The 16,248-nt window shown below is 36.0% G+C and overlaps 1 protein-coding gene across 5 annotated transcripts; it reads right to left on the bottom strand.

The window, feature by feature from the left end:
* Positions 1 to 2,443: 2,443 nt before the first annotated feature.
* On the bottom strand, positions 2,444 to 15,406 carry LOC106163543 (uncharacterized). 5 transcript variants are annotated; one of them, XM_087004296.1, is made up of 22 exons: positions 15,107 to 15,406; positions 13,332 to 13,748; positions 12,310 to 12,732; positions 11,922 to 12,100; positions 11,556 to 11,634; positions 11,238 to 11,372; positions 10,860 to 10,923; positions 10,584 to 10,724; positions 10,022 to 10,380; positions 9,593 to 9,779; positions 9,301 to 9,456; positions 7,378 to 9,040; positions 7,061 to 7,204; positions 6,673 to 6,851; positions 6,415 to 6,562; positions 6,090 to 6,173; positions 5,808 to 5,877; positions 5,586 to 5,647; positions 5,233 to 5,308; positions 4,518 to 4,811; positions 4,297 to 4,332; positions 2,444 to 4,121 (listed from the first exon to the last, which is right to left on the bottom strand). In XM_087004296.1, the coding sequence occupies exons 1-22, from the start codon at positions 15,189 to 15,191 to the stop codon at positions 3,772 to 3,774; spliced, it is 5,331 nt and encodes a 1,776-aa protein (XP_086860422.1). In that variant the 5' UTR covers positions 15,192 to 15,406; the 3' UTR covers positions 2,444 to 3,771. The 5 variants fall into 5 exon arrangements, with proteins under 5 accessions (XP_086860422.1, XP_013396612.2, XP_086860425.1 ...); XM_013541158.2 differs by having other exon boundaries at positions 4,297 to 4,335; positions 15,107 to 15,404; XM_087004299.1 differs by lacking the exon at positions 4,297 to 4,332.
* Between the last annotated feature and the right edge of the window lie 842 nt (positions 15,407 to 16,248).

Below are 16,248 nucleotides of genomic sequence, written 5' to 3'. Positions count from 1 at the left end.
TGGTTGTGGAAGTACTAGTGCAGCATACTTTTAATGTTGTTTTGAAGGAAGTCTTCCTTTCTTTCTTTTCTCTTTCTTTGATTTTGATATATATCTAAAGGGTGAATCAGATACTATCTCAGATAATTTCTAAAGCAGGGGAAATGTAGCATACATTTTCACAATTTTTCTTTATTAAAAGGTTTTGACATTTAGTATTTACACAAGAACTCCAACTGTACATAGCTACAGCAGAGGAGGAGTAATTCACTTTGGAAGGCTGTCAGACTTATACAGACATTGTGAAACAGTGTGGGTCTTGTTAGATATTTTTTCCCCACCTCAGAAAGAACTGGATTTCTTTTTTTCAAAAAATAAATTCCAGGGAAACGAAATGGTACCACTCAGTGATATTAGCAAACCCTTTGTAACAGCTATAGATGGTGATTTTATTTGGTTTATCAATGTTTGATAAAATGTTTTTTGATCAGAAAAATCAAAGAAAGAAAAAAGAGAGAAAAACTTCCTTCAAAGGCAAAAATCAAGAAATACATATATATTGTTTTGAATATCAAATTCTAACATAAAATTCCTGTGGTATAATGTGGTTTTAAATAAAATTAAAGCTGTACATTTCAGGGGCGTAACCAGACCTTTAAAAATTGTACGCACAGATTTTTAAAATTCCCAGCAAAATGTAGACTAACGCAGGAGATGAAGGACAGCGTAATTACAGCATATGTACCACACACCGCAGCTTAATTTCCATTAATAATAAAATCATCATTTAGTCAGAAATATTTTCGCAATTAAAAAGGCTTCAATATTCTTATTACCAAGAACGGTATATTTATTTAAAAGGAGGCTAGCTTCGCATATGTGGAACCCCCTTCGAAAAATCCTGGATCCACCTCTGAGTTGAAGTAACATACGGTTTCATTCACCTTACATGTGGATGCATGGCGCCCCAAAACGACACGACAGAGCTCTGATACATCTAAGTTTAATTATATGTTTGTAAAAATTGCCCATGTCACCCTGTTAGTTTGGAGGGGTAAGCTGGGTCAAGTCCCTGTCAAAATTCTTTGAAGTTTTGCAGGAAAAATTCTTCATTTGTTTCTCTAGCTCCCTCTTAAACCTGGTGTCCAGATTTTATCTAGTGCCCCCAGGGTTAGGGGATCGAGCTGCTCTTTGAAAATAACACTCAGGCAGATTTTTACCTGAGATAAATATTGCCAGTGAGAATGCGTTCGATATTCTCAAGAAAGATTGTACAGAAGAGTTGAGGGCCACTGAACCCTCCAATATAAAGGTAAAGGAAGTTCCAGTTAGATGGACGATTAAGATAGGACTTGTTAAGGTTACAGGCATTGTAAACCTCAGATTGCAAGACGGGGAGGGGGGGTCAGAACAATTGTGCCTATACAATTGATACAGAGGATTTGTACATACAGATGACTTTAATAAGCAGAGGATTTTCTTTTATATTCCGTGAAAAATACACTAAATTTATATAAAATAATCTCATGGTTGGCCAAAAAATTGTACGCACAGTGCATCCGTGCGTATGCCTAGTTACGCCCATGCATTTTTATGTTAGATTGAAGTGACTTTTCAATTGTTTGTGACAAATAAAAGGTCATGTCTAATTTTAAAATAAATGTACCTTGTTTGTTAATGCTTTCAAAACTATAAGCTCTTATGTCAAAACATTAAAAGTATGCTGCACTAGTACTTCCACAACCAAATCTTTCCTTGCTTTAGAAATTATCTGAGACAGTATCTGAATCACCCTTATCAATTAGGCAATTAGCACTTACTTGCCAAGAGACCACCCTTTGCTACTCACACAATGGCCCTCTACTTGATTGTTATCTTCACCTGTCTGGCTGGAGAGTAAGTCCAAGTTTGGTCTGAATGTGTGTGGGGAGATAATTGCTTTGCCACTTCAGTTGAATTTAGACCAATTATAGTCTTATTCACTGCAGTTTAAGTTTGTTTTTAGTCTTAAGACTAAATTAAGAGTCCCTCCTTAATTTTTAAGACCGGTTCAGTCTAGTGTTAGACTGAAATTGCACTTTAAGATCAAATCAGGCCCACTAGTGTTTGTGAAAAGAACTTTGTTTTGGAACATTATGTAACTTTAGGCATAATCAATACCCAACAAGGTTTGTTTTCTGTCTTGGGGTATTACCTTCAATAAATACTCTGTAGTTATCTACTTAATGTTTGTCAATGACGAGTAAACAATAACTAAGGGAAACACTAGCATCACCATCTCCTAAGATGGTACATTAATAGCATTTATCAAACCCCAGGAACTTACAACTTTGACATGAAAGTACAAAACATGGATACCTAGATCTGATAGAAGGCTGTATAATGCACTTTCATTAGTTTTGAAGTAGAATGTATGAACAGAATAGTCTGCGACTTTTTACAGATATGAAAATAAAAGAACAAAACAATTCAAATGCTTTTAATCATGAGAATTTGGCTGTACAAATGCATCTTTTCATAAATATGGGGCGTCCCCAAAAGATTTACCCATTGGAATTTTATACATACTTCATTCGATAACAATTGTAAATTTTGGTGGAGGACCGGATGGAACAAATATGTTAAAACATTATGAACAGAAGGGGAACAAGTAACGTATATTAGAAAACGGGCTCTGGGAGAATGGCCACATTTACTTGCTGCGGAGACTCAAATTGGGAGTGTGGAATGACAGCATGCTGATCAACAGGCTTGACCGTGGTAGCAAAAAGGTCCTAACAGAAGTGCAAAATCACCATTGATACTTAAAGAAGAACTTAAAGGAATGCCAGTCCAAATTGTAGGGTCAAAAAAGCAGCTAAAGCCATGTCTAAGAGGGCATGCTATAGGTGGGGTCATCACCTATTACAGTTGCTCCAAAAAGGCTGCAACAGCCACTGGCAAGGCTCTTTCTAGGAGAGCTAGCTCTGCTTCCCAACTACTCTTTAGGTAATACAAACTTAAGATACATTTTGGCTTTGTTCAATTTTTTTAATAAGGTGGCAAGAGTGAGTCATCAGAATGGAAGGGATTTTGACTAGTGTGAATGTCACAGGAACCCATTTAGCCACAGGACAATTACTGAAGAAATTGATATTTAATTTTGACCTAAAACAAGGACTAATTTTGCTATAAAAGATATTTGTTTCACTTTTGCTCAACCGTAAAGGCAACAATCATTGTGTAAGATTTTTTAGAAAACTTGTCTTTGTATATGTATACCAAGCTTTAATCATTACCTTTTATATATAACTTCCAAAATAGGGCACTAAACTCTTGACAGAATTGTTTTGGCAATCGTCTTTCAATGAAAGGTACACATGGCATAGAAAGAAAAGTAAAAAAGATGAAAAAAAAAAAAGAATGCTAAAGCCTTTATTATTACACATTATAGCCAAATGAAAGGTTTGAATTGTTTTGCATAATTATGAAGTTTTTTTCTGCTGAATAGAACCTGATAATGGCAGTCAAAACATGAAATATAAAGCTTTTTTTTGAAAGTCAAAATCAACAGCAGTGTTCATGGGATGCTGAATTAAAAAACTGAACTATAGTGAGAAATCGAAAAATTTTTTCGATAAAGTTTGCAATTAAAGGAACCCATTTCATACATCTTAGTTTAAATATTCTATTGTTTTTGGTTGATTGTTCCAAATAATAAGGAAGTCGCATCAAAGTCAGTCATATTCCTTTGTACGGTATGTATTGTTTTTCACATTAAGATACATAATTGATCCAATCAAGGTTATACAGTTAGACTGGGTTGTTGATCACATTTCTGTGCTGTGGGAACACCATGAAGTAAAAGTGAATAAACAAGCATTTGACTGGTTGGAAAACGATGAAATCCTCCAGCATGGCCAAACCAACCAGAAGCAGCCAGTGGTTGAGATTTTCATCTTCAAATGACATGGCATAAATGTCAGTGAAAAATAATGACACGGCAATGGAACAAATCAAAAGTGCAAAGATGATGTATTTCACCCAGTGTGGAAGTAGTTTCTTAAATTCTCCCTTTACCATCATCTCTACATGTAGGAGTTCCATATCGTTTAAAGGTCTTTGTTCTTCAGTTGGCTGTTCTGAAATCCGATTTCCATCATCTGAAAAACAATTGACCTTATGTCACAAGTCTGAATGACTCGATGCTATCTCTCTGGGAAATGAAGCATACATGGGATTGAGTAACAGAATGTCACCTTTTCAACAAATAGCATTATCTTTCTTGACTAATAGATGACTGAAAAAACAGAATAATATTAATAAAAAGAGTATTACCTTCTTCTACATCAATAATGACATCGAGTGCAACGTCTTCTGAAATGAGGAATTTTAAAGTATAAAAACAAAGAGAGTCCTGCTCTTAAATAAATGTCCACTGAGTGCTTGTGCTTCAAATCTGTTCACTTTATGAGGAGCAACAAACTACATAAAAATATCAAAACTACTACTAGCAATAATTATCATTCTTTTCCAAATTATGGCAAAATAGCTAGTACCTTGTTTCATCTTAATGTCAATAACCACATCTTTGGATCCTGATGGCAAGGAAGGAGCAATTTCACAGGTAGATAAGAAAGCTTTGTTTCTGTGGATTTCCTCAAAGCGATCTACCTGTGGCAAAGATGTGTTTAATTTCTTGCACGGCATGGCCTTGTTAGCCTCTGACAGGGATCTGACTACAGAGTCAAGGCTTCTGCTTGCCTTCGGTAGATTAAGGAGTCTTCTGTTCTCTGAAGACATGAGGTCAACATCTCTAAAACCATTAAGCAAGTTTCTGCAATCTTTGAGCTCTGAAAGTTGAAACAAACACATATCATGGCTTACCAGCCGACAAATTTTTGCTGTAGTCAAATGGCCCATGCATATAGTCTTTTATATAACTGGCAGAATAACAATTTCCACAATTAGGGGATGAGGAGTAATTATCTTATCTTTTAAGGGAAATATTTTGCTATTATAATATGGGTCATTCTGCAGTGCATCTGTGGGTCTTTGTTGTATCTTATGCAGTATCTCCTTTTGTCTTTTAAAAAGATTCGGGGAAGGGGGGTGGCGCCCTCCCCACCCATTTAAAAACCTTTCATTTTTGAGAATTAGATAAGTGCTTAGCCATAGTTGTAATACGTTAATCTCCTGATAATATGATAATAAACAGCCCAGTGGTATTCAATTTGCAATGCTTTACATGAAATCAATGCTGTTGCTGCTTACCTTCACGAACTGTCATGATATCCCCCAATCCAACGGAGGAAACAACTGACTCATTTGAAGAGGCTGGTGTCACATTCTGAAAAAATTAAAAGAACCAAAGCAGTAATTATCTATTTCACTGACCATTTTTCAATATCTGAAGGAGTAATTTTGTTTGCCATAGTGTGATTCCTGTGTTACAACTGTGAATTTTGCTTGATTATTCCAGTCAACTACAGTACGATATTGTACAGTTTTATTTTGCCGCAAACAGTCATAATTCTCAAAATGGTCAAATAGTATTTTTCAAATAAGTTATGTTTTTTTTTATTCAAATCACTTTTATTGTATAAAGAATTGACAATGATTCTTACCTCATTCGGAGGCTCATGTTCTTTGATAGGTAACTCTTGCATTTGTACAACCTGTTCTTTATCTGAAGTTTATAAATAACAGTACTGTATTAAGAATTAATCACATTACATAATTATAATGTATATCAATCTTTGACATAATATATACCAATTTACTGTGCAAATTGTAATGATTATTGAGTGGAAATTCTCTATGCCCAAGCCCTGCCCTAGTGTACCTACCATCTTTGATTTGCACCAGATCTGCAGACACCACTCTGGGAAGTTCTTGTCTGGAAGCTGCATTTGCATTCTGAAGTAATAGATGTCTATATAGTACTGTTACATATGCTGTTATATGTGATAACATCTTTTCCCTTTCAATTATAAATATTAAAATTAAAATTTTGTCAACTGGCAAAAAGTCATGTATTTACAAAAAAAAGTCTAAAATCAAGTGATGTCATATTTTGCATCTGTACTTTGAGTCCTCCCCCCTTCTGAAAAACCATCTTTAAACTGCACCTCCAACACCAAGGCAGCATTTGATAGCACTTCCTGGAGAATTGCTTCTGATGCTGTCTTCAGTTTGACTTCCTGGATGGCTTTCTGTATTATAAGAGGTGCAAAATATCTTATATTTACTAAATAATTTGTTTACAGGGCTGAACAAACATAAAAGTAATGTTGGAACTTATACAATTCAAAGATTTTTAGAAGGTAGTGATGTTAGAGTATTATGACTCTGTCAAATCACCAAACTTTTTTTGTTTTCATCAAGTAGATTTAAAAGAAATAGTCTGAATAAATTCACATGTTCAATATTAACCAAAAAGCACATAGTCTTTACCTTCATCACAAGAGCAGCAACATTTTGGGCGATTGTCTTAGCATTATCCAGGATTGATTCCTTTAATTCTTGTTCCTTTACAAACACATCCCCCTGTTTGTTAAGAGCCAAGAGGCCTAGCTGGACTGTCTGCTTGCATGCTTCCCAGCTGAAAAATCCAGTTGTTATTTAGTATTCAAATATGCAATAGAAATAACTGTATATATAATTGAACTTTTATTATGACATTGACGTTTTTAAAGAAAACAAAAGGCTCACTTGTCATTATAAAATGCATCGACATCCTTATGCAGAAGATCCTGGGCAAATTTAATAGCTTGTTCTTTATCCTGGCACTCTTGATCCTGAATTTCCCTATCGCTTTGGTGTAAAATGGCATACTGAGCTCTAATGATGGCATTAAAAATCAGTGCATCCAGGTAATGGTAGGTAAACGCCTGCAATAATTGAAAAAAGCTTATATAAAAAGCAAAACACACACAAAGGTTCACACAATGAAAGCAAAATGGTTATTAAAAGATGCTGACATATTATTCTGTCTTCAACTTCATTCTGCATTCTAAATAGAGTATTAGTCTTTTCTCCTCATGTGAGGCTTCATAAATGATCTACTCCCTTTTTTTCTTGATGACTTGGTGTACTTTACCTCTGTTATCATTTGATTCTCGTCATTTCTGATCTCAATCATTTCTTTCTCCATTAGCTGCTGCACCTGACCAATGATTGTATGTGTTGATGGAATGTCATGGTGAAAGCATTGTCCTGGTTGTTGGCTCTCAGTCTCTTCATTCTAGAAATGATAAAGGATTCAACCTTATTAGCAACATAAAGAATCTCCCATTCTGATCTAAAATTACAATAATTTAAATGGCCAGAGCTCATATATCCACTCACTCAGAGACTGTCTGCTTAACTTGACATGCATTTGGTTTTAAAATATCTTTGAAGAAAGGCAAAACTTACTGTCATCAGGCATGTGGAAGGGCTCTGACTACACTGTTTGTCAGCATCCAACTTGGTGGAGATCACCTGCAGAAGACTCTCAACCAGTTTATTTGAAAACTCTTCCATTGCCATCTGGCTGACTTCAGTGGCAATGTCACACATATCTTCAAATGATGCTAAAAGACCATGGGCGGTACCTTGGGCCAAATCCTTCAATGACTCAGCTGTAATGTCAACTGGTATGATTGGAAGCATCTTGAAAACATTCAAACCAACATCTGGGTCATTAGCTATTATTTTGGACATCAATTCACCTAACAATAAATGAGGTCTGGTGCCAGCAACCATATTCTGAACATTACTCTGAGTTGTATCTTCTGATGCTGTCAAGTTTGCCAGAGATGCATTTTGTCTTGTCTTTGACATTGCTTGCATCATTGGAACAACTTCTTTGAGGTGGTTCACAGACGCTGATGCAGACAGGTGTGTGAGACTACGGCCACACACATAGCCAGATTTCCTCTGCAGAGGTTTGAGATCTGGAGCAAGTTTTCCAGTGTGCAATCCAATCTGTTGCATGACACTCTGTGGCTCACAGACATTGTCAAGCTTTTCCTCCACAGGCTGCCAGTCCAGGGCAAAAAGTGACTCACCAGTTTGCGCAACTGCCTCTATACGTGTCTTGATGTCCTTCTGTCTTATGTACTCTCCAGTTATATTCAGTTGCAGCCTGCCACTCAAATCATCCTCCCATTCATTTTCATGATCAGATAGGTCTTCTGTAATGGTCTTCATTGCCATTTCCTGACTCAATCTTCTTACAACAGTATCAAATCCCTTTGTGTCAAACACAGATCTGTTCCGCTTCTCAGTAAGAGACAGCTTTGGTGCATGCTTATCTGGTTCTTCGTTCTGGGGCATGTCTTTGCCTTCACCTCCCTCTTCTGTAGATTTTCTCTTATTCTGAAGGTGGACCTTCTGGTAAGTTGTCATGAACTCAAATACTTTTGTTTGCCACCCTAGAACCCTGTCTTCTGCAGAGGTCTTGCCTTTTATTAGCATATTGACCATGTCACCAATTAACTCATTCAGGAACTCAGCAGCTCTCTTCTCAGTGTTCCCCAAGGTCAAGCTTATCTCCACGTTAACGTTGTCTTCTGGGTTAATTTCCCTTTCTGTGCTTGGGGCCTTAAATATTGTCAAAGATAAAATTGCTGTTGCTAGCTCTGATTTCATATTTGTTGCTGGCAACTGCATCTCACACGGCATTTCCTCTGTAGTCGTATTAATGCTTGCAGGCTCTCCTTTACCTGCCTCCAATGAGCTGATTTTTGCTGCCCACAAGGGATTGATCTGAAGGAGCTTGCTGATCCAAATTTGTTGTTCTTGTTGAGGTAGGTCTGTCAGTTTTACATCAGGAAAGTAAGCATCTTGGTGGTCCTCATCTACATGATCATTGGGCTCAATTTTATTCTTCTTTGCCAACCTTGGTACACCCATGTAATCACATAGAGCATCAGCTGTGTCGTAAACAGTGGCTTCTGGGCCATTAGCAGGAGCTGATGCGCATCCTAGCTGTACAGCCTTCTGATATTTGCAATACCAGTGGATGGGATATGGATCTTCCATTACCTTCTGGCAGAGGAGACAATGTCGCCTTACAGCAGTGTCTGATTTGGATCTGTAATATAAGTAAGGCATGCATATGCTTTAAACTGATATTATCAAAATAACAGCAGCTTGACTGAAAATCCCCCAATTAAGCCATAGCTTAGCATAATTGTTGCCTTTGTTTAACTGTGAATATTTAAAAAATACAGCGTTTCACAAAAAGTTATGAAGTGAAAATTGTAATTTTGACCCATTCTCTTGAAAGAGCTGAAATACTACAGTGGATATCCTTTCTTTAAAAACAGTATTTTGAAATTGCAGCAACTGTACCTTTGCAATGGCAAATCAGATGTTTCTACATCAATTCGGCTCAAGCGTTGTAAGTTGAGCTTCTTCCTTATCATTTCTGTTTTGGACAACTTGAGAGCATGTGTAGTTGCAAACATGGTGTAACGACGTTTCCCACTGCTAGCTTGGGTGCTCTCTCTGGAATGAGATTTGAAAAGCCATTATCGTGATCACATTATTAATTCTACCAACACTAGCATTTATAAGGAACATTTCAGACTGTTTCTTAATACATATAAGACTTGACATTACATATATGTATAATTAAAGATACCTTGCAATGTTGCATAGGGATTTGGTGCTTGGGATTCTCTCTAAATTTTCCTCATCCTCATGAAGTACATAGCATCCAGCATTATCTTGAGAGAATAGTAGTTTATTATCATAAAAGTTGCTGTGTGCAAGATCTATGCTGCTATCTTTGGCTTGCAAATGATTCTTTTCTGTTGCTCGTGGTTTTTCTGGAATCAAAGAAGTGCTCACATCGAAGTCATCATCACAGTCATATTTTACTTACAATTTTTCACATTTGACTATAAATAGCAATAATATATTGCCTTTTGTAATTTCAAACAATAAAAAATGTCATCCATGCCAGCAAATCACCAAAGCACTTGTACATACAAGTTTCATGTACATTTATAATCAGGATTTTAAAACTTCTCCAAATCACAGTGACATATATGTACACTTTTATATTTACCTTGATGCGCTTGAAATGCGGATACTCTATCACAAATGTCAGTGCACAATTTCTTTGATTTTATATTTCCAAGGAATATTTCACAGACACAATTGGCAACACAGATGGCAGCATTCACAACAAATGTGATGAGGAGAGTATTGGCTGAGAAATGTAAGGCAACTTGATGACTGCCAACTGTCTTGAGTGCTGTCTCCATCAGTACATTTCCAAGAAGGAAGTTTCCAACAGTTGAAAAGAGGAGCAAAACAGTGGCTGGTCTGGAAAGCACCTCAGCATGCTCTTGCCCACCACCAAACACAGGATAAATCCATGTGTGGTACCTCATGACTATCCTATGCAGATTACTCCACATTAAGCTAAAACAAATATAGATTAGCTGTAAAAATATGATTAACACAGATCTACTTGACTGGCAGTTATTATGAGATACATGCATGTATTTGATATGGTTTGCCAAGGTAATTAATATTCAAGACACATCCAGTTCAAACAATAATTATAAACAAATATCTGGAAAAATTGGATTAAACATTTTTAAGCGTGTTCCTTTGCTACTCACTTGTAAGCATTGCTAACATCAGTTAAAGGAAGGGTATGGGTTTGAGCAGCACCATTATGTTTGGGTTTTAGCCACTTATCATTAGCAAAATACCACTCTCTGTCAGCCCAAGGGTCAGACACAGTCAGATCAGTCAAATGCCTTAAAAAACAGTAATTGTTAATTATGAATGTTTGATAGTATCCTTCAGATTATATTTCAACTTTTCATTTATGAAGCATTAACACTTTAACCTCATCTAAAAATGAAACAGAAATGGTATTTTGTGATATTTACCATTTTGCCTTAACACCATATCCATTCAAAGTTACAAGGACATGTGTAAGTTCTCCAAGGGGAGCTGGAAAAAAAGGAAAAATGCTTCACGCTGTGGACTGTTAAAGAATAACATATCAGTTATATTATGTTGGTTTGCATATTGCTAAATCAAACAAAAAAAAAAAAAAAATACAACATACAACAGGCAGGCTCACAAGGGCAAAATTAAGAAATATACCAATTAAATATGCCTTTATGGAAAACTTCAAATGCTAAAGAATTTTTATTTTTAATCAGAAAATTAAATTTGAAATGGTATATTGAATGCATAAATAAAGTGAAGTCTAATATATTGGTATTCTATAAGCTGTTTAACAATCTGTATTTTAATCAAACCTTTGGTGTAAACAAGGAGCATAGCCTCCTTTCCACGAGAAAGAACCTTCTTTTTGCTCCTTCGCAATACATATTCTGGTGATGATGAACTGTTAGAAAACAGTTGTATCTTAATTTTACCATTAGTCCCAGCATCTAGTTAATGGAAGAAATAACTATTATAACTAAATTTAACCAGAAATTAACTTCATAAATTCTCATCAGAGCCATCTGCTGTTTAACGTATTCCTTTCTTAAATATACAAACAAAATGTTAAATTATCTTTCAATCAATATTTAAAGTATAATGAATTTTGGCATTAATTAATATACACATACGTCTTTTAAAACTTGTCCTCAATGTTATAATGTATGCATAAAAGCCATCCAGTACATATGGGCCAGGGATGATCTTGGACTGAAAATATGTACATAGTCATCATCAGTTAAAAGATAAGACTTTGGTCATCACCATGAAAGTCTATGTTCACTGATAAACCAAATTCTATTGCTGACTAAATATCCCTTTAAACTACATGTAAATGCAAGATTCTCTACAAAAAAAGGGATATTTTTCAAGCACTGCAATTATAATATTGACTCAAAAAGCATATTTGAAGGTCACCTGAATTTACTAACAGATCATAAGAACGAATAACGAATAACGAACGAGTAACGAATAAAAATATAAGATAAAATGAATACTTTTCCCTTCCTCCCAACAAAAAGAGCTGCAAAACAGGAGATAAAAAACACCACAACAACACCCAGTATTAAATGGATCTTGTAACTATATGATACAAAGGATGGAGGTGGAACAAAAAGATGAGCAGAACCAAGCAGTCGGCTATCCACTGCCATCCCAAGCTTTGGAGGCATCAAAACTAAAATAAACAAGAAACAAAAAGAAAGAAAGAAAGAAAGAAAGAAAGAAAGAAACTGGTTGATAAAAAACAAGATATTTATGCATTCTGAGCCCAGTACAGAGTTAGCACATAAAAACATGAAACATTAATAAAGACTAAAAGAAAAGTAAAAGCATGTTTGAAAAACTAGCATTCAATGTATAGTGACAACTAAATTCAAAGCCTACCTCTAGGTGCTACTGGTGGCATTTTGATCTCCTCAACTACAGATGTTTCAGTCAACCTGGGAAGCCTTACCCTCTTCCAGACAGGAGGTGTAGTTGATTTAGGTAATGCCAAAGCACGTTTTTTCACTCTTTTCCTTACTGTGCCATTGAGTGGTTTAGCACTCTCCTGTGAAGCCCAATAAGAAAAGTTCTGTGCACCTGTTTTTATCCAGATTGTGAAATTTTTTACATAAGAATCAATGTCTCCTACCAGTTTTTGGATCTCTTCTTTAAACGCACCAACTATCTCATCAAGAGACATATCATCCCCATGGGCACTTTCAGATGCAAAGTCATAATTCATTGTGGAAGTGCCCACACCAAGTCTGGTGCTCACTATCTGGTTGTCTGGGCTGTTATTAGTTTCTGTGAGCAAACCAAATCCTGAAACGTTTCATAAGCAATTAAACATTTGTCTATAATACAAGTTATTTCAAGAAAAGCCATAAATAAACATACCTCAGCCATGTTAGTATTTAAATTATTTCATAGAGGTACAAATATTTGGAGAGAAGCCTTAAGTAAATATATCATAGTCATGTCAGTATCATATAATAATATGCAACAAACAAACGAAAAATTTAAAATAATAATAACAAATAAATGAATGAATAAATAAAATATTAATAAAGAATATGATAAATTATATGAATATTCTGACTTAATTTCATGTTGGGAAATAATAAAGAGAGTAGCACTGCATTAAATATTATTTGTAACATATGCTCATGGTCAAGAAGGTTGTCCTTCAACAAGTCTTATGCTTTTGATTACAAATGATCACATGACAGCTGTACACATTTTAGATAGGGTTTTTATTCCGTATACCAACGCATTTAACATGACTGAGAGTTAAGAAAAGCCAAAATACCAGTGAGGACAAGTGCTCATAAAAGTTAATGCCCAACACTGCACATAGTTTTCCTACTTTGTAAAACAGATTTCATTACAGACTACTGATAGAGGATCAACAGAAATCTTACCTCTAAATTTCAGTGGTAAAGGCTCTGACTCATTCCTTACGAGTTTAAATGTTTTTCTGGAAATACTGATGGGCAATACTTGTTCTGCTGTAGTTGGTGTGTCCACTGGTAACACATATTTCCAAGCCACTTTCTTTTCACTACTAACGCCCCACTGGTATAGCTGCTGTGAGGCAGATTTAATCCAGTCAGTAGCATTTCTAACCAAGGAATTGATTGCTCCTACCAGTTTGTGGAATTCAGCTTGATAATTATAAGAACTGGGCTCTGTTTGAAGTGTAAGAGCTTCAGCAGATGTTCCTGTGTCTTGTATTGGTGGTAATAGGTCGTAGCTTACAGTGGAAGTACTCATACCCAACAGTGTGTGTTCTACTTGGTTGTTCACTAATTGGGGAATTGTTGTTGGCATACCAACCCCTAAAATCAAATAATGATAAATAATAGTGACAATTAATAATTGAAAAATGTATAAATATATCATTTAAAAAGAAAAAAGATGAAAAACATTTGCTATTGATGTTTTGTAAGAACACTGGAACCAATCGCAAATCTATTATAGGGAGCATCCACATCGAGAAGAGCCGAGGTCTAGTAAGGCTGTGACCTAAATATGGCGGACCTACATAAAAGGAAGACCACTAATCTTTTAATGGTCTATCCGCTTCTCACACGCCCCCCCCCCCCCCCCCCCCTGGAATTTTCCCTTGACTGGTTGAATTGAGCTGAGATTAATTACTGTGCTCCTGAAGGAATGACACATTGTGAGGATTAACAGGATGAGAGGTCTTCCTTTCATGTAGGCCCACCATATTTAGGTCGTGGCATTACTAGACCTCGGTTCTTCTCGATGTGAATGCTCTCATAGCTTCTAGAGGGGCAGGCCAGGCAATTGAGCTGTTTCCATTAAGTACATTTACTAGTAATTATGTGAGAATCCCCACTGAGATAGATCGATCATGTTGGCCTGATAACTTTTAAAGTGAACCCAGCCTATGTATGTTTACTCTGACTTTTTTCAACTAACCCAGACATGCTGAAACTGTCGGTCTGATCGATCATGACCGAGAAAATTTGTCTGGACCGGTAAAAAATTGGACGTGGTCGGTCCAAAGGACCGACAAGAGTTTTAAGAGCCACACTTTTAAATTACGACTCATCATTTGACATACCTCCCTAATAATTATATAAAACACAAAGCATTTTTTCCCTTCCATTTCAAACCTATCACATTCACAAACAAAGTAAGCTACCTAATTGTACTGGTAGTATCTGTCTCAAACGCATAGGGTAATTTTCGGTCCGACAAAAATCCATTTGCCATTGGTCTGGCAAATTTTTCGCTACTGCCAGTCCAAATGTCCGGCCACTCTGAAAAGTTTTCAGCATGTCTGCTAACCTAGATGGTTAAACCCTATTTATAGTTATTAATAAATTAAAAGTTATTATGAAAACACACATAGGGCTTCAGTTCGTCCATTCATCTCAAATGATTTTTAAAAGGAAGAACTGGGATATTTCAAAGTCACTATCAATTTAACTATTACAATACAATGTTAGAGTCAAATGGTAATATTATTGGTCATACTCATAAATTTTAACATGTGTTATATTGAATTTGAAGTAAAACTTCCAGTAATGACACTTATTACCCCCTGAGACTGGTCGGGAAGTTATCATTTGAGGCGAGTATACTTCTGGAAGATTTGGCTGGGCCGGCCCTCAGAACTATTACTGACATTAGATCTAGCTATCGCTGAAATGAAATTCAAACTTACCCGCTCGCACACTTAGCACCAAAGTGACGTATGTCATTGTCAACAAACAGCTGGCTCTGGCGCTTATCTGGGTTGCGGTCTTCATTTCACTGTATATAACCTCGGATTCTTCTTTAAGTTAGTTGTTCTATGTGATCCACATGTATATAAGAGTACAAAAAGTCTTATCACAGTCTTTAAACGTATTTCGTCTCGCAGTAAAACTAAAATCGAACGGAGAAAAGTGAGTTGACTTCGGCCATACCTTTTCCCGTTGATTCATCTGCTCATTTTATGACGTCATGTGTGTTACGATAACGAGGATGAATGTGTCAGGATGTGCTAGGACGTGGTATTTTAAAACACTTTATATGGGCCACAGGGACGTTTGTCGATTTTTTATTTACCTTTTTTTTTTTTGGGGGGGGGGGGGGAGGGAGTTCTCATGACTTTATATTTTCGATCCATGTCAAATTCCCACAAATATTTTATTTATCAGGCCCTGGTGAGTGCGTTGTCGCCAGTCTTAGCTGCCCTCTAGCGGGAACATTTCCCGTTAATGATCCTAATATTATATATAAGTAATAATTAATCATTTTTTAAAAATAGCTACTCATAAGAAGACGTTTTACAATACATGATAAAGGGTTATAAATACACACCCAAGAAAATATAGTAGGAGAAAATTGGAAAAAGAAAAATTTTAAGTGTGCTTTTTCAAATATAATCTCTTAAGATAACGGAGGATAGCCAAGTGTGAAGGTCCACGTGGTCTGTTGGAAGGGCCAGATTTCACAATAATCGCGATAACTGCCGTTTTGGTGGTAAAACGGAATTTATTATATTTCTATTTGTTGTTTACAATGTATTTATGGTGGAATTTTGAATCTTATATGAAGAGTTAATTGTTATCTCTTCAAAGGTATTTGGATGTATTCTTGAATGTTGCAAACTGCGGCAAATTACGATGGTTACCCATTCATCGCGTACATTCTGGTAGCGTTTGCCCGTAAGTGCCAGACCATTCTTTATTTCAAATTTACTGGCGGACTTATTTGGTAGAAAGTCAGATTTCTTTCAAAATCAGCATTGTCGGATTACGTATAAGCAACTTAATTAACTTGATAAATAATTAAATTTCCCATTTTTCTCATGCATTTTGA

This window comes from Lingula anatina, chromosome 1 (genome assembly GCF_051362555.1).
Source record: "Lingula anatina isolate TDL-2025a chromosome 1, LinAna3.0, whole genome shotgun sequence".
Classification (NCBI taxonomy): Eukaryota; Metazoa; Brachiopoda; class Lingulata; order Lingulida; family Lingulidae; genus Lingula; species Lingula anatina.
Note: the sequence above shows the minus strand (reverse complement) of the source record. Positions and strands in the feature narration are given on the sequence as shown.

Coding starts and splice junctions, on each gene's coding strand:
- LOC106163543 (XM_013541158.2), bottom strand. CDS start 15,191: ATGAAGACCGCAACCCAGATAAGCGCCAGAGCCAGCTGTTTGTTGACA. Junction 13,749..15,106: donor GGTGCTAAGTGTGCGAGCGG/GTAAGTTTGAAT, acceptor ATTTGATTTTAG/GGGTTGGTATGCCAACAACA. Junction 10,725..10,859: donor TATGGTGTTAAGGCAAAATG/GTAAATATCACA, acceptor CTGTTTTTTAAG/GCATTTGACTGATCTGACTG.